Here is a 23,671-nt window from a genome sequence, read left to right as displayed (position 1 = left end):
TTTACATTTTGATTAACCAGGACATTGGACAAGTTTGTAGGCACCAAAAGTCATAGAAGATGTGAGACATTGGTCTGTTTTCTCATCCCTGGGTTTCCTCTCCCCCATCCTCACCTGACCGAGCTCTGAGTGTGCTGCCACACCAGGAGCGCTCCACAGCTCCAGATCTCCAGCTCTTCTCAGGGGTAGCATCATTCCTGGCAGGACACCTCCTTCTCAGGCTGGATGCTGCCTCCACAAGGGCCCAAAGAGCTCCCACCTTTCTGCAGCCAAGGTCACCTCCTCCTGCAGCCCCCCCCGTGCTTCGTGCATCCGACGCAGCTGGGAACACGGGAGGACGGTGCCACAGGTGAAGGACCCATCCTTCACCGAGCTCCTCCTGCTCCCTCTGCTGATGGAGCACCTTTCAAAGCATCATTCTCACAACAAAGGAATTTTGCATAAGTTAATTGTCTCGATCCTCTTTGTGAATTAAATTAAATTGGGATCACCAAGCACATACTGTCAGCTTTAGCTTCAGGCATCTTCACCTTTAGATAATTTCTAACAGCAAAGGATGTCTCAAAACATGGGGCTGTTAACACCCTTCAAATCACATCAATGGCATAGGAAAAAACGAATGTAAACTTTCTTCATAGGTGATGCTTCATCTTGTCCCATTTAACAAGGAAGACAGACAAGAATGATACCATTGTTCCTTTTCATATTAATTGGCAGAAATTATCTTTATTAGAAAAATGAATTTTTCATATATTTACAATTTTTACATCATGTTATACTTGGCACATGTGTTCTTCCAAATAGTTATATACATTTCAGTACACACAGACATTCAAGTCCCCCATTCCCTTAATGTTTTTCTACATATTTAACAAAAAATGAACACAATACAATTTGTAAGACAACCATAATAATTATATATTTCTCTATCATAAAAAGTTTGAAGCAAACATTTTTTTTTTAAGATATGTTTCAAAATATTTATACAGTATTAGCACTCAGTCATGCACTGGGTTAGAATATGGTCAGGGTGAACTGCAGTGAGACAGTATGTGAACACAGGAGAGAAGTGTGTGATCCCAGTTCCTCCACGCTGCACTGGGTGCTCTGGGGCAGCTCCAGCCACCCCAGAATCTCAGAGGAAGGGACAGAAGGTGCAGGGGGAGCTGGGTGTTCACGTGTCTGCGCCACACAGCAGCCAAAACTGCGTGTGTTAAAACTCATTTCACTTTGCTAAACCTAGCTAATAAAATAGGCAGTAATTGGAATGTCAAAACTAGATTTTAAAGATTCTCTTTTTCCCCAAACCCATTCTTTTGAAGAATCCATTAGACTGTGAATTTTATAATGAAATTCTGAATTCTCTAAAAATTAATTATTTTATGGTTGATTCCATTTCAACAATATTCTTTTATTTCTACTCTAACATCCTGATTTATTTCCCCAGGTGTTAAGAGCTCTTCAAATCTCTACTATTCTTTGCTAGTAACTGGATGTTTATGACTTACTCTTTGGTTTGAAGTATGAGACTTTCGAGAGTGTTACAGCAAATTGCACTAGTAAATAACAGAAGTGATACACTTTTTATTTTACTGTGTATGGAACCTAATGGTTCCAATACTTCTGGTAAAATTTTATTTTTGACATGCAAATTTCTCCTAGTGCAATATAGGTTAGTGTTCCATGTAATCAGTACAAACTATTACACCTGGAGTTCTTTTCCCCCATCAAAAAAAGAATATTCTTCCAACTGTACTAGTAACTAATTTTCTTTGTGAGCAAAATAGTAAGTTAATATTGTGAATTCTCATTTTCTTGGTTGCATTTCATTTTTCATAGTTCAACTGCAAGTAACTTCTAATCAAACTCAAAACAACAATACATTACTTGAAACTGTTAATAAATGATTGTAGAATCTTTTTCACAACACTGGATTTCTGTCTTGCCCCTCATTCTCCACAACAACTTTATACATATACATATTTATATATAGCTTATATATATACATATGTATACGTACAAAAACTGATCAGGACAACATATTAAACTGATACTATTCAAGTAAACAGGTAAAAAAATGTTTTTCAAAGTGTAATTTGAGATTTTAAAATATTTCTGGTGGGTTTTGTTTAGCAGCACAGAAATATTAGTATTTCACCTAAGCCCACAAATATCCTTAAACAGGATGAAAGGAAGCACAAATGCCCTTCAGGTTTAGTGTGAATTTGAATCCGAAGAATTAAAATCAACATGATTAACAGGTGAAGTGCTTCTGAGATCCTGAAATGTATGGATGCAGATTTTGCATAAAAATTAAGTAATGAGTTAAGAATCAGGTAGGAGTTTGCCTAACACATTAATGAATTCTGTTTGTGCCTCCTGGTTTCAGTAGGGAAGGCACGAGATCCACTGTGCATGTGGGTGTGAGGTGTGAAGACAGAGAGATCAGGCTGTTCTTCATTGGTGCAAAATGTATGTTCTGAAATGAGGAAGACTATTTCAAAATATTATACCTGATATCAAGTATAAACTGCAAACAGCTCTTACTGAAATTGCACTGGTTTCCTTCCTAGCTGCACACAATTTTACATGATGCAATTTCCAAACCTTTGCAACATGAGGTTTGGTTGGGGATTTTTAAAATCTGAGCGTGAACTGCACTAAGGATCTGCTCCCCCATCACTCCCTCACACATCCCTGTTTAAGTCAAAAGATGTTTTGTCCACATTTGGAATCCAAACCTAGACCAGGTAATAATAAGCTAAGCAAAAATTTGCTTCTTGCAGATGAAGAACTTGAAACCAAGTTCTGCTCCAAAACACGCTTGCAGTGAGTAATAGACAAAATCTGACCCTACAGAATTTAGTGTTTCTTGGTTACGGTGGAAAAATTCATAATTATCCAACACTCCCTTTCAGAAAAAGTTCAGGAATTCCACCAAATTATTCCAAGGTACTTTTTTTTTGTTATAAGTTTTAGTTAGAGCAGCATAGATTTAGAAAAGAAGCCTAGTACCACACTCATCCCTCGGTGGAAACCTCCACATCACCAGTACTAGTATGGAGAGAATTGATTGTGCCTTACCCACCACTGCTGAATCCTGCCTGGCATGCAAAACCCATTTTGGAACCTGCCCAGTCTGCATGGGAGAACACATGGGCAGCCACTGGTGCACACACCAGCTGCTCCTCCTGGGAATTTTGTTCTGGAGGTATCCTTCCTCAGCGGCCTTAAGTAACAAGTTTAAGGACCAGATGTGGATCACATGAGCTGCCACTGAGTTTAAGGTCAGTCACCACGCCAACATCTCTGGCCAAGATTTTTCAAACCAGCATGAAAAGCCATCCTTTCCCTACAACTTTGTCATTACAGCAAGCATCAATTCCAGCTCTTTTGGACAGGAACTCTCTGACATGTTTTCATGCGTCCTAGCACAAAGCAATCCTGACCCAAACAAGTCCTTTAGCCCCTTCTAGAACAGGTATCAAACACTACAATAAATGCTGCTAGAAGATTTCTAGATGTGGGAGGTTTGGAAAGGAGAGAAGAAAACCACTTAAAATAAAGCACTGCTGCAATGTGTCCCACAGCCTGGGGAGATTACTCACGCATGACTGGGTTGGAAGGTGTATGCACGCACGCCTGTGTATACTGTATATATATTTAGGTTAACAAGTTTAAACTATTAATAAACAGCATCTTATGGTATTTGGTAATTAAAATATCAGGCTTGTGTCATTCAAAATAGTGCAACCTACATAGCAATATACAGGAAAATTACACACATTCTTCCTATTACCATTAATATGCTTGTGCATATCAAGATAACAGGATACCCTTTTCCATAAGATTAACCATTTGCATATTTAATTGTATTCTTTGGCCCATTTTCCCGTGAAACCTCATATGAAAACGTAAAGACTTTGGCTTTAAAAGAAAAAGAAAACTCCCGCTTTTTCAGTTACTTTCAGAAACTTAAGAAGAATTCAAATTACTTTAGTTAAAAATTATCATCTCCTCCAGAAACTGCAGACCCCTGTCACAGACACCCCCACTAGTGTGGCTAACTGTGAACCTCCAATTTCTTTTTATTTTCACTTTTGAAGATCATTTACACTTCTATTGTTGCACAGCACATCCTCCAAAAGTGTTCTGGACTCCTCTAATCTTGTCCCAGCTGGGAACAAGGAAGGTCCCTGTCCCCAGGAGCACGGAAAGGCAGAGCAGCCTCATCAGGGCCTTCCACTGCATCACTACGGATCCAGGTTCAGGGTTTGCAATGTGAAACAGAAGCCAAAATACATTCCCAAAAGGTTTTTGCCATTAAACACCATTATTAAACAAGCTCAGGAAAAAAAATTATCAGACAAAAGAATGCTGTAGTAATGATGTAACACAAACCTCTTCAAAGCGGTTATTCTTATGTACTGCAATGCATAGAACAAACTTTAAAATGTAATCTCATAATGCATTTGCTGAGAAAAACATATCATTTCTTCTAATAGTACCAGAAGTGCAAAACAAGACATTCTCCATTAAAATTTCATGTCACTGTAAATATTACCATTTTCCCACATTAAAGCTTAGTACCATTTCTGAAAAGTGAGGAAACTTTCATCAATTCCCAAGCAAAGTATCATCTCACTTGGAACTTTACAGTGCACTGAATAAGTATCACAATATTTATTGGTATTTATTTTCACAGTTTTCTAACGTGCACAGAAATATAATTTTTGAAATATATTAGTGAAAACAAATACTAATACAAAAGGGAAAGGACAAAACATCTAGGAGTATAACTGCTTATCACCACTACTTTTTAAGAGTTGGAGAGTCGAAACCATCTCTCTTTTAAATATGTAATACTATATTTAGTGTGGTTATCTATTAATAAAGGTATTGCATGACAATGTTACAGCATGGCTATATTCTCTACTAATTTAGCCTTGTTTTCAATACAGGTAAAGAATTAAGCAAAAGGAGTAAAAATTGTCATTTAAGCGCAAAACAACAAAAACCTGGTAAACAGTGAGGTAACTTATTTTTACTTATATTATTTCTGGTTCTTAAATTATAGATATGACAAAATCATCACAAAATCAGCAGTGGATTCTTACAGCTGCTAGAATGGCAGAAATTTAAAAAAAAAAAACCAGTTTCAATCATGGCAGATACATTCTGCAGTATGGAACAAAAAAGCTCACGATCCCACGAGGAGAACCAAGTGCATCTTCACTGCATTGCAGGGTGATGCACACCTGTATTCCTGGCTTCCAAAGTTGCAGGACTTTGGAAGAGCACATATTTTCAGAGCGCATACTCTGTACACAGGTCGACAGAAGCAGGGGGAAAAAAAAGTTAAAGCTTGAGTGAGGGAAATAAATGAAGAGCTTATTTACAGAGAGTGCAGTAACCCTCCCCAGCAGAGCAGGGAGAAGCAGGGCAGGATTGCAGCTCCCCTTGAGTCAGGCAAAGACACAAGAGAGCACAAGCAGCCACCTCCCCTCTGACAGACACTGCTGTGACACGGGAATGGGGGTGAGCATGGGAGCGGCTCCACAGAGACAGCTGAGGAACTCGACAGGAGTTTTGCACCATGTACAGCATGTGCACATCAGACAGAGACTCTGCATGATCAGAAAGATGTAAGAGACAGGACAGTCGTGAGGCTACTCCCATTTAACCACAGCTTCACAGGTGACTCCAGCCAGAGCACATTGAGCCTTTCCTCTATCACACCATGTCCCTGTCTGTACTTATATCCATATCACAAAGAAATACACAGCTGTGATTAAACTGAGCTCCCTTAAACGCTGACATGTTGCTAAGACATTTAAATAAGACAGTACAGGTGAATTTGAGCAGGGAAATGGCTCATACCATAAGCCACACTTTGAAAGGCCTTTATGTTCTTTCAGAAGTTCCTTCAGCACTGCTAAGTTTGGAAGGCTCAGCTCTCAATAGGAAGGAAGTTTAGATTAACAAAAAAGAAAAAATCATTGCTAAGAAAATAATTTAAGTCTATCACTGGAACACTGGAAAACTGTTTTTTGTTGCAAACCAGTCTGCCCTACACAGGAAAGGTATCTGCTTTAAAACGACTTTTGAGTTAAGATAGGACTAGAGCTGGAAAAGTTTAGCAAGGGAATGTATGACATTCATCTTGAAAGAAGCACACGATGTGATGATTAACACTTGACACAATCTAGCCAAGCCACAGGATAGTTATTCTTTTATATTAACTAGGAGAGATTTTTTTCATAGAAGTTCTGTTTTCACTAGGTTTTATATATCAACATCTTAAATGCAATGTAAAATAACAAAAAAAATACACCTCTTGAATTCTTCCTAAATCCAGGCAGATTCTCAGACCCTTCGATTCGAGACACAATTCCTGTTCTACATTGATAAACCCAGCAAGGGAGGGAACAGTATCAAAATCTTCCCCATCTCTAAGGTGCATATGCTACACTGCATAAATATGAAAACAGCAAGTTATTCCACAAGGAATAGATTCTGACACTTTTCTCCTATGCTGGGTAGTCACATGGTATAAAGCAAATTATTATCCCAACTATGCAGGGGGTACTGCAAACCCCACAAAAAAACCTATTTGCATGAGCACAGGAACCTGTAACACCTCCAAGGCTGAAATTGGTACTCACTTGAAGATTTACCTGGCAGATTTTGGAGGCTGGGGATAAACAGACCACTGCTTTTCTAAGTCCACCTAACTGAGATATCTGAGTTAGGAGCCTATACTTTCTAAAAAGTCAACAGAGAGAGGTAATATCTTTCTGGACACATCCCCCACATAACTGCTCCCAACCCCTCAGTCCCTGCACTTCCATCCAGAGGGAGCTTGCTTTCTCTTGCTTTCTCTCTCTCTCTCTCCACTGGTAACAAAAGAGCTTAGCCTTCCAGCACAGAAACCCAAAGCTACACACACAGCTCTAGCTTTTGGTTCCTTTAAAACTGTATAAAAAGATTTGCTTTCATCAGGAAAAATAAACCACATCTGATTTCCCTTGTGAGCCTTATTTCACCTCTTAAGTGTTCCTGAAAGACCATAAAGAGACATGTATTTATGAGATGCTGCCAAAACACGGTGACCTGGTGGTGATTTCATTTTTGTTTGTCCAGAGCACTTTCTCCTAACCAAGCTTCTTAGATAGCAGAGTAATGAATTCTGAGCAAAAGCTGCAAATACATTAAATTAAATTTTCCAGAAATGCAAGATCTCTTAATTTTCCTTAATTTTATCTTATATATTAAAATATCTTATTTCCATGCTTTAAAATTAGTGGGTGGCTACACTGTTCTAAGAAACACAAGCAGAACACAAAATCTATTTGAGAGAAAAAAAGGAAAATTTACTGTGGTGAAAAGGGAAAGACAAAAACATGAAGAAATTCTACAATATCTTTAAAAGAGAAAAAAAGCAAGAGGCAGGTATGTCTATGTAGCTGTTTTTACCTCCATGTACCTACTGCATTCCTCAGCAATTCAATATCCTGCCTCCATAAAAGGTGTCGTCCAGGAGCAGTGTAACACTACAGGACATGCTACCAAGAATGGCCCATATCATTTACAGCCTGATTCAGTTCCAGCTGGAGTCACAGGAAATCTTGGTGATAGGAATGACCAACAAACTGCTAGAGCTGTAATCAGGAAAATGTAACAAGTCACCAGCACCATCCAGAAAGGTACAGAAAGGATGGCCACTTATGCAGGAAGATTCTTTTCTCCTCTTCAAGTATAGCAGCAGCTAGAGTGAGAGAGAGGGAAATACAGAAAGTCTTGATCTCAGTTTAATTGAAAGTCAGTGCAAATATATCAATAAAGCTCAGGCAAAATTCAGAATTCCACGCGCTCTACGGCTGAGCCTCACAAGCTGTGGCTTGTGGCTCTGTTGAAGATTTTTCTTCAACTTCTCAGCTGCTTCTTCTTTACACGAGCACATCTGCAACCAGCTACTGCCTACAGCCCTGCCTCAGCTCTCCTTCCCCTTTATCGACTTGGATTTATGCCAACATCAAAACAACAAATGCATGCAGACTCTTACTCCCTCTACTTTCAGTATCTGGTGGGGTTTTTTCCTCCTTTATGGAAGCATCTTATATTTCCATGTGAACAACTGCTGTGCAACATTATCAAGTCTTCCCTCTGTCTCTTTATTTTGGTTGAGGGCAGGTGGTTGTATTGAATATTGCAGATAATAATACTAAATCTCTACAGTCACCAGAAATCTGCTCAAATCAGAAAAAGCAAACACTGCAATCACTGCAATTTCACAATTTCACTGTAGCTAATTTGCTTGTACATTTCACAGAAAGATCAATCCACCTGGGTTGAGGATGTTTACAACTGAATCTCAGGAGAGAAAATGTAAATGGGAATTTTTCTTTCCCACAACTTCACGTACAGTACTTGTATATATATTGAATTATGTGTGTCTGGTTAGATAGAGATGATGATACAAAAGACTTGGAGCGATCGACAAATACTTTGAGAGCTTTATGATGATGTGAAAGACAAGAGCCACCACTGAGTTTTATGATTTACTTGGTAAAATGCTCAGCAACTTCCATGGCAGGATTTGGCATGACATCAGCAAATCATATCTGCTGAAACACACCAGATAGTTCAAAACACTTCAGATTTTAGTTAATATACTATGACTTGGATTGGATATTAAAATGTGCCTGAAATATTTTTTATTACACTCATTACAACATTACACCTTCAGTGCATTTGCCCTCCTGTAGACTTAAGAGCAAAGCATACTTGTGTCTTTGGGAAAAGGTTTGGGTTCATGACAAGTAGTGTTCATCCCACAGACATCCTAACCCTGCTTAGCTCACACAACTGTTCCTAAGAAATCTGCATCTCTGTAAGGGGAGGTAAGGAACTTCTGTTTATAAAAACTCCCTCCAGTGAGGAACCAGAAAGCTTTCCATATGAATCAGGGCCAATAATTATGACCAAATGTTGAATAAAGAATACCCAAAACATATTTTTACCTGAACTGCATAGAGATACCCATAGATATGCTTTCTGATCATACTTATAATAAAGTATACTGAGATTTTTGGAAACTGGAAAGAGCCTCAGAAGCCCAAATCTCATTACATTTCATTCCTTAAAAAATGTCATCCTTCACCATCACAAGATGGTGAAGATACAAATACATTTGCAAATACCAAGAACTCATTCTGGACTTCGATAGCTAAAGTCAGTTTAAATCTGTTTAATAAAAAAAAAGCTGTAAACAAAATTCAAGAAGCTTTATTTTGACTATCCCTACACATCATTTATATTATCTCCTGTTTGCAACTCTGCAGTATGCTGTTCTAAATTAAACACCTTGCATACTGCACCTCTGGCATGCAGATGCCTCAATTACAGCTGACAGGCACGATTCTGCTGAGAAGAGTTTCAGTTTAGAGAAAAGTTAGGGTAATATTCACATTTTCCAATTCACAGTGGTAATGGTTTCCCTGCTCACTGTTCTTCAGTGAAATGGAGGGAATAATGCTTGAACAATCTAAATTTCCTCTACACAAAAATCCTAAAGCAGTTCTCAGAGTAGCAGGAAAATGGGAGAGCACCACCTCAGGAATACTTTCAGTAGTTAAATGTATTAGCAATTATATTTACTTCTTTAGTTGAAAAGCTGTACACTCTTCTCCTGAAAGGCTTCCTCTCTTCCCTTTCACGCTCCCTTATGGTTAAAATCTAGTGGGTTTTTTTCTTCCAGATGTGTGTGTACAGGGGTGTGTAGCAGACATTTTATTTGTGAAATAATCTGATTGACATTTATAGAAGGAAAAGTCATATAACAATGCATCCCTGCTATGTATACCAGCAAGTGATAATAAAGATACTGTTTCTTAGTTATGTGTGCATATATTCAGTTTATATAACAGACTTGATTTGAGAGGTTAGAAAAATGGTCTGATGTTCAACAAATATGCACAATATTGTGGAAGGAAGAAGTCCTTCTAAAGGTGTTAATCCTTCTCTGTGTATGCAAATAAATGGTACCACGCTCCTCACTGATCACACTGAACTTATGGCTGTCGGTGTTTGATACTGTATTAACAGCTTTAATACTATTAATATACAATTAATTAGTTGTCACTAATACACTATGAACAAAGAACTACAGTGGGTTGGGATTTGGTTTGGGAAGTGAAAGAATAAAAGAAATACTATACAGCCCTGAGTAATCACCAGTAAGGGGCAAATGCAAACTTACGTACACATTAGGCCTCAAGGTTACTAATAAAGTCCACAGCTCCATAGTAAGTGCCATATAGTGATATCTAAAAATATATACTCTGGATTAGGCAGCTGTGAAATTTCTGACAAGATTACTGCAAACTTTTTAATGAACTTACTTTGTAATGGTAAGTGCATGTGCAATATAAGAAAAGCATTTGTACATGAACATTAACCAATATCCTTGGGGCTTCCTTTTGGTACACAGCAGTTCACATGTTTGGGGTTACTGCCTTCCTATCTACTGTCTGTCACTCTAGAAGGAACATACTAATTTTGTGCTAACACACTGTATTTTACTTATTAAGGTCCTGGGGTTTGGGGTTTTTTTAAATTATTATTTGGCTTTGAAAATTATTATGAAGCTAAAATATGTTTTTGGAAGTCTTAGCTTTCTGTTCTCTTTCAGAATCTTACTTTTGAATCTGTGCAAATGCATCCCTATTTCTTGTTGTCGGTGTCATACTACATGAATACCATATTGCTTATCCAGTACCAGAAAATCATTAAACATTTCTAAGGACAAAAGTACATTGAATGATACTTAGCAACATAAGTTAGAATAACCCAAATAGTAAAATAATTAGGTACAAAACAGCATAGTTGCCAACATATATTGGGGCTATTTCAGTACAACTTGCCATTTATATATAAAGCATACATAAATGGCTATTTTTTATCCTTTTCAACAAGACATGTTTTAAAAGGATAGTTCAGAGCATACCAGTTTACCTGTATTCATGTACAAAAGTACATTGGGAAAGGGAGAGGTTTATGTATCATTTACCAGAGCAGGATACTGTTGTTAAAGGAAAAATTCTCCCTCTAAGATGGTGGCAACTATTCTTTCCCTATAGATAAAGTGTTCATGGAAAATTTAAACATCTGATTCAATGCTAGGCCTTTTCTTATACACACGTGTATTGCTACAGGAATTTAAAACCCTTGGAGTTGAGTACAAGCTATTCCTATTTGCAACGTAAGGCAAAACATGCTCTGAAATGTACATGTCATTATGGATCCGACCATCCCTGGAAGAGTATGATGCTGTAGACTGTATGGACGACCTGAAATAATTATCATTTCTTCCTCTTGTTGGCAATGAATGTTTATAAAGATCAGCTGGACTTCGCCTAAGAGATAAATGCTGGTCATCACGATAGGAGTGCAGGAAGGGGTTATCATCCGAGTGAACAGCATACAGGGACTTGCTCCGCTTACTGTCCTCCAGAGCATGAGTTAAAAGTGAGGCCTTGTTGCTCAACAGTTTGCTTGAGGGAACACTAAACATGCTTGCATATGGACTACTTTGAAGAAATTTCTCTCTTTCTTTCAAGCTTATACTACGAGAAGGTCTTCCAATATCAATTTCCCTGGACTTATCAGCGATATTATCAAAAGAGTGTTGCCTGCTAATCCTCAGTTTATTCTTTCTATGATATTGCAGAGCACTACTTTGTGACCAAGTACGCTCATATATTTCTTCAGGAAGTGATAAGTTCGTTGTATCCTGCAGCATCTGATCTTCCTCAATATCATAGAGGTTCCCCATCCGCAAGCATGCATCGCATTTATAGGGAGATCTGGTCGTGTAGTGTCCTGCGTAAGTGGGCATGTTGGAGAGACAGCTCCTGCAGTGGGTGGAATTCTGCCTGTACCTATCGTTCATGTCACCTAGGGAAGTATTTTTTTCTTTGAGAGTGTAGTGCTTTGCATAAAGTTTATACTGGTCATTATTTGGAAGACTGTCTTCGTTATGTGATGGAGTCCTGTTAGCTTGTTCAGCTTTCCTGAAGCTGTCACTGTGATCTTGGTAAACATCAGGAAACTCTACAGTTTCTGGAAGGACAATGTTTTCGATGTACTGAGGTGTGTCCAAGCGGAATCCTGGCTCCTTGTCAGCATCAATTGTGTAGATTTTATCCCGTGGAGAGCCCTGTTTGGTTTTCAGATATGTCAGTTCCACTTCACTACAGTCTTTTGGGTATTTTGATGCTACTGTCCTTTTTTTAAAATTGTCCTTGGTTTTGTGGTGCTTGTTGTTGGTTTCAGCTTCCATGTGGCAAGTAGCTCTGCTTGATGTCTCTGATACATCTGAATGGACAATCTCTTCAGGAAGGTATCTTTGGCTTTTCAATGAAAGCTGCCTGTTTTCCTCTGACTCGTTTTCTCTCTGGGGACCTTGGCCCTGACGTACAGATTCTTGACGCAAAGATTCAACAGATTTCCTCCAAAGCTGCCTGGGTCTGGAGTTCACTTTTGCTTCTGTTGTTACTGCAACCTCTACTGTATTTGGATTGGATTCATTCAGTGTGAGAGGATGCTGCCCTTGGAAAACATAGTTGTTCAGATTGTCCTTGTGTCGATTGCCAGGAAGTGTCTGCAGTTCACTTATGTTGTCACCAAAAAAGTTGTCCTTTGTCTGAAAGGATCTGTTATCAGCAAATATCAAGTTTCCCTTATCCATGACCATGTCCATAATCAAAGAACCCCTCTGAATAAAGTCAGCTGTTCTTTTGGGGGAGTCAATTCTTGAAGGATTGATATTCGTCATGTTTTTCGCTGTTCGCAGCAGTTTTAACATGTTGGTTTGTGAATTGGTCAAAGAAAAGTCAGGAGACTTCTTTTTCTCCTCAATGTGTACTCCATGAATGCAACTGTAAATACCCTGCAATATGAGTAATGTAAAACAAATTAAATCACTAGGTATAACAAATTAAAAATTCCATTTTACTTTTACTAGCAATAAAGAACAATTAAACATTTTTATCCAATTACTGGAAAGATTAAAAGTACATCTCCATCTTTTTATAATTTCCTTGCACTGAAATGGAGGAACATTTTCTACTATATCTGTTGGAATTACAAAGGAGAAAAATTGCCAGTGTTTCACAAACCATTGGTCTGTCTTGGCCTCCCCAGTTTATTCCAGATACAAGATTAGAAGGTACCCCAAAGGGTTCCCTAATCTCAGCACAAAATGAAACTAACCTTCAGTAATAGATACTCCCTTATTTTAAACCAGTGATTAAGTTTCCCCTCTAAACAAGCCTGTAGTGGGACTATTTTATTGGAGATTAAGTTCACTTGTACTGAAATGAAAAGGCTTCTAGTCATCATATTTTAGCTTTTCTGATCCCTATCCCAGTATATATGAAAAAAACCCAGCTCTTTCTAAAGTTGAATGTGAGTTAATTTTGAGCAAAAGGCTGAAGCCCATTTTCTCACTCCAACCTCTTCGGTCACTCCTGTGAGCCCAGTTGACATTTCCAACCCTGTGAACTAGCAATTCTCAGACATTTACCTATGACATAAGTACTCTTTCTCCTGCATTGCTTAGGAGAATTTCATATAAAAAAAGACCAGAAATACAAAGTTCAAATATAAAATGTGTAGGTTAAGGTGCATATGGTTCCCAGACAATCCCCAACAGAGTAGTGCAGACTATTTTTAATGCAGTTCCAAAATGGTCCAATCTACTCAACAGGGTAATTGCAGCACTCTTTAAAGCAATTAGCCATTTTAGCATCATTTTCAGTTCTCCTAGGCTATATAAAAAATCCAGAGAAATCACTTACCTAATGAAAGTTCTATCTGTTTTAAAAATATATAAAGAAAAAACCCAACTAATTTGTCAAAAATATAAGAATAAGCCCACTTTTCCCTTTTTTGTTACAAGTATCAGTTTCTTGGATATGTAAATCCCCTTTGGGTCTGGTAAAGTTATCATTAAAACTTGCCTTAGTACCTAACCAATACAAGACATATATCACCAATATCACATAAATGATACTTGTGTTTGACCTTTTCTCATAGAGTCTATTCAAGTTTGCTATCAAGAAAAGCTTATAAAAATACTCCATTGTATTTTTATAACTTACAATTCTCTTGCTTAAGAAATGCACAAGGGCTAATGTCTCTTATCAAATTAGGTTTTTGGGGTTTTTTTTATTTTTTATGTGGAAATTAATACATTTCCTGCATCTGAGCTCTACCATTTCTTCATTGAAATTGTCCCTTAATGTACTTGTTTTCAGCATTTGATTCCTGATTATCCTTGCATTTGATAATTCATACCCTAAATAGTCCAATGGATAAAGACTTCCCAAGGAGTGCAAGTGCATCCTAAGCCCATTGACTACCCCAGAGCATCACACTGATGCTCTACCATGTATTTTAAATGTCCAGGTGGGAATAAAAGGAAGGATAATGTTTTGGGGAGGCAGTGTTTATTCTGCCTGTTGCCTAAAGGGGAAAAAATGAAAGTAGTACTGACCCTGCTGATTGAGAACAGCAATCCCGGCCTATCCGAGCAGACTCCAGTGAAGCAGAATCTAAGTTTCCAGTAAAACAAGTGCTCCCAGACAAAGGTTATTAAGCTGAGTGCCATGGCTGCTGCAAGCATATAAAACACTCCTGCCATGTTGTCAATGTCCAGTTGGCTGCTCATGACTTCATTCTTCTCGTTGTGACAAATACCAGTCAGCCACAGGGTTTCTAACTCTTCCATTTCCCCTAGGGAGAGCAAGGAGTCAAACCAGTTAAAACGCAAAAATCACTGCTCACAGTATTCAAAATTCTTTGCAAGTTTAAAAATACAGCACCATTTAATGCTTCATTCGTGGAGCACTGCAGACTTATCTAGCCAGGAGTTGCAAATATAGCAGATTTCAACTCACAGCACCCTAGTTTCAGATGTCCTCAGATTTCATAAATTACGTGGGAAGCTGGATGCTCTAGAAAGCAGGATCTGTGGCTTAGATAGAACTTTCTTCTGCTTGCTGTAACTATTAGCACTTGTTACAGAGAGTGGAATGAGTTTAGTAAAGAGCTGGGACAGGCTGTAGTGATCACCAGACCCTTTCATGCCCCCTCCCCTCCCCTGCCCTACACTTGCTCCTCTCTGATCCACTCCAACCCCTCCCTTTGGCCCTTCCCTTTAACATCACAAGATAAACTTCACAAATTCTTGCCATTCTTTTAGAGTGTGTCATAAGAAGTTTGTTCTTTCCCATCTGATCTGTGATGACCTTATTTCTTCTTTTCAAGTAAGTTGCAATGATGTGGCTGAACCTCTTCTGACACATCTGGTCTCTGCATTCATCTCTGGTATCTATTCCCTTTTCCTGCTGCCATTCCTGTCTCCTGGGCAGCAGCAGAAACACAAACGACCTCATCACATGCCTGAAATGGAACATTCCTAGTTCTAGCTGTGCCACATCCTTACTGTCATTAAAACACTTCATTTACTTAAAGCTAATGAAACAAATCTGCTCCCTCCCTCCCTCTCTTGTGTATTCTTAACTTTGAATCCATGTTTCACTGATGAGATCTGGCCTCAGATAAAGGACACTGTCACCTAGCAGTGGTTGCTACCGCCAGCATGGACAGAGGTGGGCAAGAAACTGCCACTGTTCCTGCCAAAATTCTTTTTATTATTTTGCATAATTTACTAATTCTAAAATATTTAGTGTTGTTCTTAGTGAAGCACTGCATGGGCATACAGGCCTTTTTACTCTCTCAGGATATAGTCAGCTGAGTAATCATATTATAATTTTTAATGTCATAAACTTCATTGTTTCTGGAAAATACAGCAGGCAATGCAGAGGGCCAAAAAGGACAGTATAGCTGTCTTGGTGTGTTTTCCAATTTAAGATATGGCTTCAGTCTGGGGGAAGAATGGTACAAATCCCTAATCCTTAGCCAGTGATTAGGGAATATATTTTCAGTATTATAATTCATACATCACTGGAAAAAAGAACAGAAAAAAATGGCTAGAAGCTATATTGACATTTCAGCTACCTTCAAGCTAGACTAGAAGATCAATGACCTGCTGTGCAAAAGCATTTTGCAGGATAGAGTGCCAGGGCACCAGGAAAGCTGCAGCCCACAGATAATTTGGATGTGAGTTCCAACTAGAAATGGAACACAAGACTGTGATGGAGAAATTGCTTCTCAGAGAATGTGAATGAAAAACTGAAGTAGAAAGGACAAGTTCTGATACACTTTAGCAAAGGCATTTCACAAATTTGGAAGAGGGATTATTCAGTCTCTAGCTAATTCCCAGTTTAATTTTGTGCTTGAAGCATGAATTGAACCTCTGCATCTGCAAAAGGCAATGTGTCTTCTCCCAAATTACAGTGCTCAATCTTCAAAATACCTAAGAGCACCCCAAAGAAGAAAGTCAAACCTAGTGAATCTTTAAAAATCTTCTAATCCAGGACATTGGGACAATAAATTATTAATTGTAACAGTATAGATATTGCACACATAGATAACTGGGGTTCATTATTGCATTTCCATATCTTAGAACATTTGGATTTCTTTTGTTCTGTTAAACCTCAGTGGACTGTTTCCCTTGTCTTTCTTTCAAGTCCTCCCCAAGGTCTATGAATAAAACTCACAGAGGCTATAGAAGAGAAAAGAACCCAAGTCCAAAGAGAGACCAATATTTATGGTCTGTGCACTAGTAGCTGAAGCTCTGCCAATCAGATCTCATTACTTCCCACAGGAAAATTCACATGTCCCATGACTGTCAGGCATCAATTTGATTTGACTGCTGTGCCCTTTCACTATTCATAACAAAATTCACAAAGGAATTTAAACCTCTTTTTTATTACTGTTTCCTCCGTGTTCCTTTCCCTTTGGCATGTACATCTAAAGTAACTATTGATAATCCAGCAACCTTTCCAAAAACATCCCTACAGAAATGAACTAAGCTTGTTTTGAGTCAAGATAAATGACAGTGCCCTAGCAAGTAAAGAAGAACAAAGCATCCCAGAGCCTTGCAGATCCTGCTGTTGCAATATCCCTTCCATAATATGACAATGACAGCAATCACTGTTAATCAATGCCCAAAAGAAATCCACATTTTTATAGATAGCAAAGCACTGTGAATCATTGGATTGCCATATTTATGGAGCGATCTTATCTGGGAATGGACATATAAGGCTGATAATTCTGGTATCTCCATATAAAGCAGTTGCCATTTCCAGTATATATCTTTATACATGTGCATATATATTTATATGTGTGTGTGTGTGTGTGTGTGTGTACACACAGAAACACAGACAAAGCAGTCAATAATTTAAATATAATAACACTTCAGCATAGCTGACCCTATAAAACTGCAAAAATGCCCAATCTTCTTATTGCTTTTCCTGCCCATTGCACTTTAAACCAGATATTCACAGAAGCCATAACATTTTTATTACAAAATCCTCAGGCATGAGAAACTTTTTTATCTGTGGTGTCAATTCATTCCTTATTAAAATCTGCCACTTCCAAATTTGGCCTGGAGCTTGAATTCAAAACATTGAACTTTGAGGCTAGCTAAATTTGGTTCAGAAAATAAATTAATTTAAAAGAACTAAGTCAGTTTGGAGGAATGCTGTCTTTCAAATCCTTTTTGGTGGTCTGACTTGTAAGCTGAATGTGTTGGGTGATGACACCTATGGCAATATATCACACTTGGCAATTGAAAGGCCAGCAATTTGTGATTACCAGGCACTGGAGAGTTCAGTCATCCCTGAGTGTGCATAATATTAATTAGCAAGTGGGAGCTCCAAATATTACATAAAACAGACCTTGGAAATCTAAGTCAGCAACCTCAATATACATAAATGCCAGGCCTCACTGAACTGAGTGTTAATGGAGTTCAAGCCTGCATCTAATAGGGGATCTCAAGTTACTCATAAATATTAATCAGACTTATTTTAAGGCTTTTTGTTTTCTCTTCAGGCACTTACTAAAGGAATGTAATGCCACAATAATTTCCTACCTTCATGCATGTGTGGACTAGATTAACATGTAAATGGACAGTTGCAGATCTCAGCAAGTAAGAACATCATGACGCTGGCACAAAACCAGAAAATGAAGAGTCGCAATGTATTTGACAAAAAAAAAAAATACAGTGTTTGTTTTCTGTTTAACACATCCACAATCTATTTAACCTGAAAAACTCACAAATGACTACATGATTCCTACATTAAGAGATTTTTAAAAAATTCTATAGCACTGTATCATAAAAGATCTGCTTCGTTTATACTGTAAGAATGACCATAAGCAAGTACTTTAAAAATCCATAGTTCAAGCAGCATTGAGTCTCTGCAGTATTCATTCAAAATACACTCCAATGAATTGCAACATTCCAGCTCTCTCACTTGTAATTCAACACTATTTACAATGGGTTTAGGTTACAGCACAAACAGTGCTCTGATCCCTTTGTGCTCCTCCTGGGTTTGTTCCTGTGGCTATGGAGCTCTCTGCTCTGGCTGCTATTTGCACAGAAACGTGCCAGTTGGCCCTTTGGCCTGAATATCCCACGAGGGCCTTTCTTTCTACATTTTAGTGTAAACTCCTCTAGCCTCTTTCACACGTTATCATCCTGGGAAGGACTGATAAACCATCCACTGTGTCCCCTGAACAATTTTGTCACAATAAAAATTTCATTATCCAGACACAGAAACGATACAGTCTATAGGATAAATTACATGCTTTTCCTCATCAGGGCCTTAGCAGACACCTCTCCGTGGTGCCCAGTTGACAGGCACACTGCTTTTTTGCAGCCTGTGTCACTGCCTCTTGAGATGTGTCAGTTCTCTGGCATTATTTTAGGAGGGGTTACTGGTCTCCCCAGATTCCTTTTGTTTCCATGGCACACAGGCTCCTGCAACCACCTGAGCACTGGGACCCCCAGTGCCAGGTCCACCTGCACCAAACTGCCAGGCCCTTCAGCAGCTGTACCAGCAACTGCAGCTGCATGGGCAGTCACCCACCCCTGACTCCAAAAAACATTACCTTGCAGCTCTCATCAGTGAGAGTTGTCTGGAAAAATTAGTTCTCCTGTATATTGTGCTGTTTCAGGCATTGCGACCATCCCCGCTACGTGCAGTCTGCACATCCTGCAGGAGCGTGCCTGGGCCAAACAAGGCAAAGATGCCCTGTCCCAGTGGGGAAAGCAGAGCTGCAGCCCAACACCCTCGTTGCTGCGCAGGTTAAGTACAGCAGACCTCTGGTGTCAGCACTTCCTTGGGACTTGCATAAGGCAGAGGCCAGGAGCAGGTCACCGGCAGGAGATCACAGCGCATGTATCAGAGCAGAAGGTGCCAAAGGAGCTGGCTGCTGGTGACAGCGTCAGGGGCAGTGGCTCTTGTGCAAAGCGCTAACCTGAGGTTCAGCCTGAGCAGTCAGCACAGCAAACTGGCACGTACCGAGTAAAGCTGATGAACAGGAGGGTTAAATATATACACTCACACCAGTCAGATGGAGAGCATCAGCTTCAAAAGACTCTGGTGGCCCTAATAGAATCATCTGCTTATTCGGGCTGGACAAAAGGTAGTTTTCAAATTTAGGGACAGACTATTCCATGCTTGCCCTGGTGAGCACTCCCCATAAGTGACAGAGGAGGAGGGTAGCACCCCACCACTTGGGGACCCTAAAATAAAAGGGTGTTCCCTGAATAGCGGGGTCAGCAGCCAAATGGATTGATGTGCATTTGGTTCAATAAACTCATCAGTTCCAATCTGACCCAGTTATATGATCCATACAGAATGTTTCAGAGAAGAGATTATATAAAAGCACAGCAACTTATCGAATTCAGCCTGGATCCCCCAAAACAATCTCTCTTATTCTTATTTTCTGAGTTATTTCCCCCTGTGAAAATAGCAAGAGGAACACAGATGACTGACAGCAATAAACTTACTGTGAGCTAATGACTTCACTCTGCATGTCCCCATTAGTTAAGGATGAATTAACAGAACTGCTAAGCACGACTTTCAATATTACAATCCCTCTAACTCTTGTTCAGCTACACAAACGCCCTCCACTTATACACTCACACTCTTCAGTCACATTTGTTCCACCCACTGCTTAAGGAGGACACTAAATATATAAACAGAAAATCACTGTGATTGTGGGTGTATTCTGCCTGAGCAGCACACACTGAAAATATGTCCTTATAATCACATACGTATTTCCTTCTTGGGCTTTAACAGCCCGTGTGAGTCACACTGCTACACTTCCTTATAATCTAGACAGCGATTTGGAAGGCTTATGCTAAAATATGAAAAAAATAGCAAAGAGCTTTCCCCTTCCAGATGTAAGGGGGCAAATCTCATTTCCACAGTTACCTATTACCCCTAAGGAGTGGGAAGCTATTATTCACCCAGGAAAACAATTCTTAGTGTACTAAGCTGTCTTAAAAGCACATAAAGATTAACCAGAACTGAAAGTTATTAGGAAGGAATAACAGACTCTGTGGAAACTCAAACCAGAACTAGTTTTCTTCTTTATGTCTCTGAGTCTCTAATTGCTTTAAAGTTTGCAGCTTTAAGGGTTAAGGGCTTAATACAGCTACACCATCTGCCTTCTTTTCCTGGAGATCTCTTCCCACACTGTCTTTTGAACTGAGCTTTTAATCTGCAGGTAGTGCAACACATTACAAATACCTCAGACAAGTAGATGTGTAACCTGGCCAGCCAGCTGGTATACTCCACCCCTTCCCAAAATTACCAAGGATTTTCTGTTCCCTGTATCCAACCGTATCTGCTGCCATGAGTGTTTTATTGCTCTATTCTGCTGCATCCCTCCTAGCTAAAGGCTCCTTGCTGCCTTTCTCTCCATCCCATCCATGCACACTCTGAACCCCTCTTACGCTCTTAATTCCAAAGTAGCTTTGTAATTTGTAGTTCAATAATCTCATCTTCTCACAATTAAAATTAAAAAAAAAAAAAAAGAAGAAGAAGAAAAAGGAGAGATGGGAGAAAGACTGAAAGAAAAAGAGAGAAAGAGAAAGCTAAATTCTCCTCACTTTCTATGCACCTGTGGTTCTACACCAAATCCCAAAGACATGATGCTATGGGTTTCAGAAACAATGCCTCCCAAATGATTTTGCAGGATATATTTGGAAAAAGTACCACTCTTTAAATGGCACGTGCAGCCCAAGCCAGAGAAGTATCAGCAACACTTGGGCCTGCAGACAGCTGACCTAAAGTTCCTGCTATGGGAGGCTGGAGGAACACGGCTGCCTTCCCAAACGATGTGTACAGACCTGCTGAACCCACAGGCTGGGCCTGAGCCTTCACCCCACTGTGCTGGCAGAGCTGTGTGCACATACAGTGACAGCTGCAAGGTAACACGCTGGGGCTGGGGATGTCAGCCTGCCCAGCTGCTCCTACAGAGGTTCAGAAAATAAATCAAAGCACGGATCATGCGATTCCTCAGCGCACCGCATTTCTGTTCTGACACATTCCTGTGGCCGTGGGCGGAAGATCCAAACAAAATGATGGTGCTGTTTCTTAGCAGCCGTATCATTTTAGTTGCTTCTCAACTCCTGGGTGCTTCTATTTCTCAACAGAAGACTGAGAAATTGTTGTCTGTGTCACAGTAGAAATATTTTTACTTCTCTGTTAAAAAACAATGGAAGTTTCATCTTATGATCACAGCAAGACAAAAAAAAGCAGCACAACCTCCACTGGGCTTTAGAGAATCATCCCAATGATCAACTACCTTAAACCAAGCTGCAGATGCTAATCATCAGCTCAAAGCTTTTGCAGATAATGAGATGTGCTGTACAGACAGTAAGATGAACAAAACTAGAAATTCACTAGCAATGCACTTCACTCCTATCCGTTATACAAGAAAAAGCAACTCTCAACTCTTTCTGTTAAAGAGATTCAGTGTTCCAAAGCAATTAACCTTATACTAACAAATGTATACTCATCTCAACTTCCCATGAGCGGGGCTATGTATGTGAACTTGCACAGAATAAGGGATGAAACCTTTAGAGCACAATTGCACTTCTGAGACAATTAAGTAGGTATTCTTTAAACTCCTCAGCAACTCATTCCCATCCTTCTTTCCTCTGTCTCTTTTCTTCTTCGTTAGAATAACAAATTTGGCATCTTGTGGCCTGCTTCCTTACACTGAGACTTCAGAGCTGCTCTCACTGTGGGATTGATAATTGTTGGTGTAATTGGTCCACCCAGCAGAACTATCCTCAGGATGGGAACACTATACACACAGAAACATATATAAACCACCCAGTTAAAGCTTGAAGTTATCCCTAAGGCAAGCCTACATCCCTCTGTATTTATTTGATTTTTTTTTCCAGTGCCAACAAGATTAAAAAGAGGGTTCAAAGTCATTGGCTTTAATGCAGAAACAGCATCATGCTTTGAGAAGTATGAAAAGATTCCCCCTGCATGAACAAGCAATTAATTCTTCAGTTCGATGTTTTACATGTGCAAGGAAGAGGGAAGAAGTTCCTATCCACTGCACAAAAAATTCATTTCAATGTGTAAGTGAACTGGCTTAGATAGGAGAATGATATAGAAGCAGCAAGGAAAAATCGAATGAGAAAAACCAAAGGAGAAAGACATATGCAGAGGAAATTGGAAGCTCTAAAATACATTTCAAAAGGCCATTTCAGTACTGGGTAAATGTAAAATAGAGATGAGATCATGGCTTTTTGTATGTGCAATCAGATATACTTTTAAATAAATTACTTGGTGCTATCCAAGTATATAGTATAATCCAAAAAGATTATTTCTCTTATTAACATAATATTCACATAAAGAAATTGTGTTTGTTGAACTCATTAGAATGTTTTTTTCTTATAGTTATGAAACTCATTAGGTTTACAATCATTCATTGAAATTATTCCAGACTCTGATGAATGCCCTATTACATGTACTGGAGAATAATTCAATCCTACTTGGGGCTCTGCTGTTTTACAGGCTTAGTCTTTGGGAATAATATATCCTGCAGAAGCTATACATGTGAAAGAAGATTTCTGCCTTCATTTGTGTTTGCCTATTTACTTAAACAACCTCATTCAGGCTCCACTGAGGCTTTCCCAGGAGTACCATCTTAAGATGAAACTTTCCCCCAACCATACTTGCTTTTAGTCTAGAGAACTTCAAAGAGATTTTTAGTGATATAGCAAAGTGATGTTGGTCTGAACTCTGGGTTCATCCCTTCTAGTTCACCAAAACAGAGTTATGTAAGTTCACAGCTAAAAAGATTATCCATCGAACTACTGAAGTTAGACATGGATTACAAAATCAGGTCATGCTAGTTCCGGGCAATTACTCTTTACATTTAATTTCTTGGTGTTTAGTTCCAGTTCACCTGCAATGTACTTTGTAACTCAGTAGAAGAAATTTCATTATTAGGGCTTTTCTGTTGATTTTTTTTTTCTTTTTTTTTTTCTCACATTTGGGGGAAATGCAATGGTAGTTGGGGTTTTTTTTCCTGAAAATGGTCATCTAGACCTGTGACACAATAAAGTGAGACAAGGTATCAAACAGTTCTGGGACTAAAGGAAACATACCTACAACAATGTCTACACATCATATATGTCCAATTACAAAACTCTTTACAAGTT

The 23,671-nt window shown here is 39.0% G+C and overlaps 1 protein-coding gene across 4 annotated transcripts in view; it reads right to left on the bottom strand.

Annotated features, from left to right (window-relative positions):
* Positions 1-706: 706 nt before the first annotated feature.
* Positions 707-23,671, bottom strand: part of GRIN2A (glutamate ionotropic receptor NMDA type subunit 2A) — a 168,161-nt gene continuing 145,196 nt past the window's right edge. For 2 of the 4 annotated variants that reach the window (XM_048320666.1, XM_048320667.1), the window contains 2 exons: positions 14,561-14,799; positions 707-12,952 (listed from right to left, as the gene is read on the bottom strand). In XM_048320666.1, the coding sequence (XP_048176623.1) occupies positions 11,162-12,952; positions 14,561-14,799 (2,030 nt within the window). In that variant the 3' untranslated portion in view covers positions 707-11,161. The remainder of the gene's footprint in view (positions 12,953-14,560; positions 14,800-23,671) is intronic. The other 2 variants (XM_048320668.1, XM_048320669.1) reach the window with 2 other exon arrangements.

Source organism: Corvus hawaiiensis, chromosome 16, assembly GCF_020740725.1.
Source record: "Corvus hawaiiensis isolate bCorHaw1 chromosome 16, bCorHaw1.pri.cur, whole genome shotgun sequence".
Taxonomy (NCBI): Eukaryota; Metazoa; Chordata; class Aves; order Passeriformes; family Corvidae; genus Corvus; species Corvus hawaiiensis.
The sequence above is the reverse complement of the archived record's forward strand: the minus strand, read 5'-3'. Positions and strand labels throughout refer to the sequence as shown.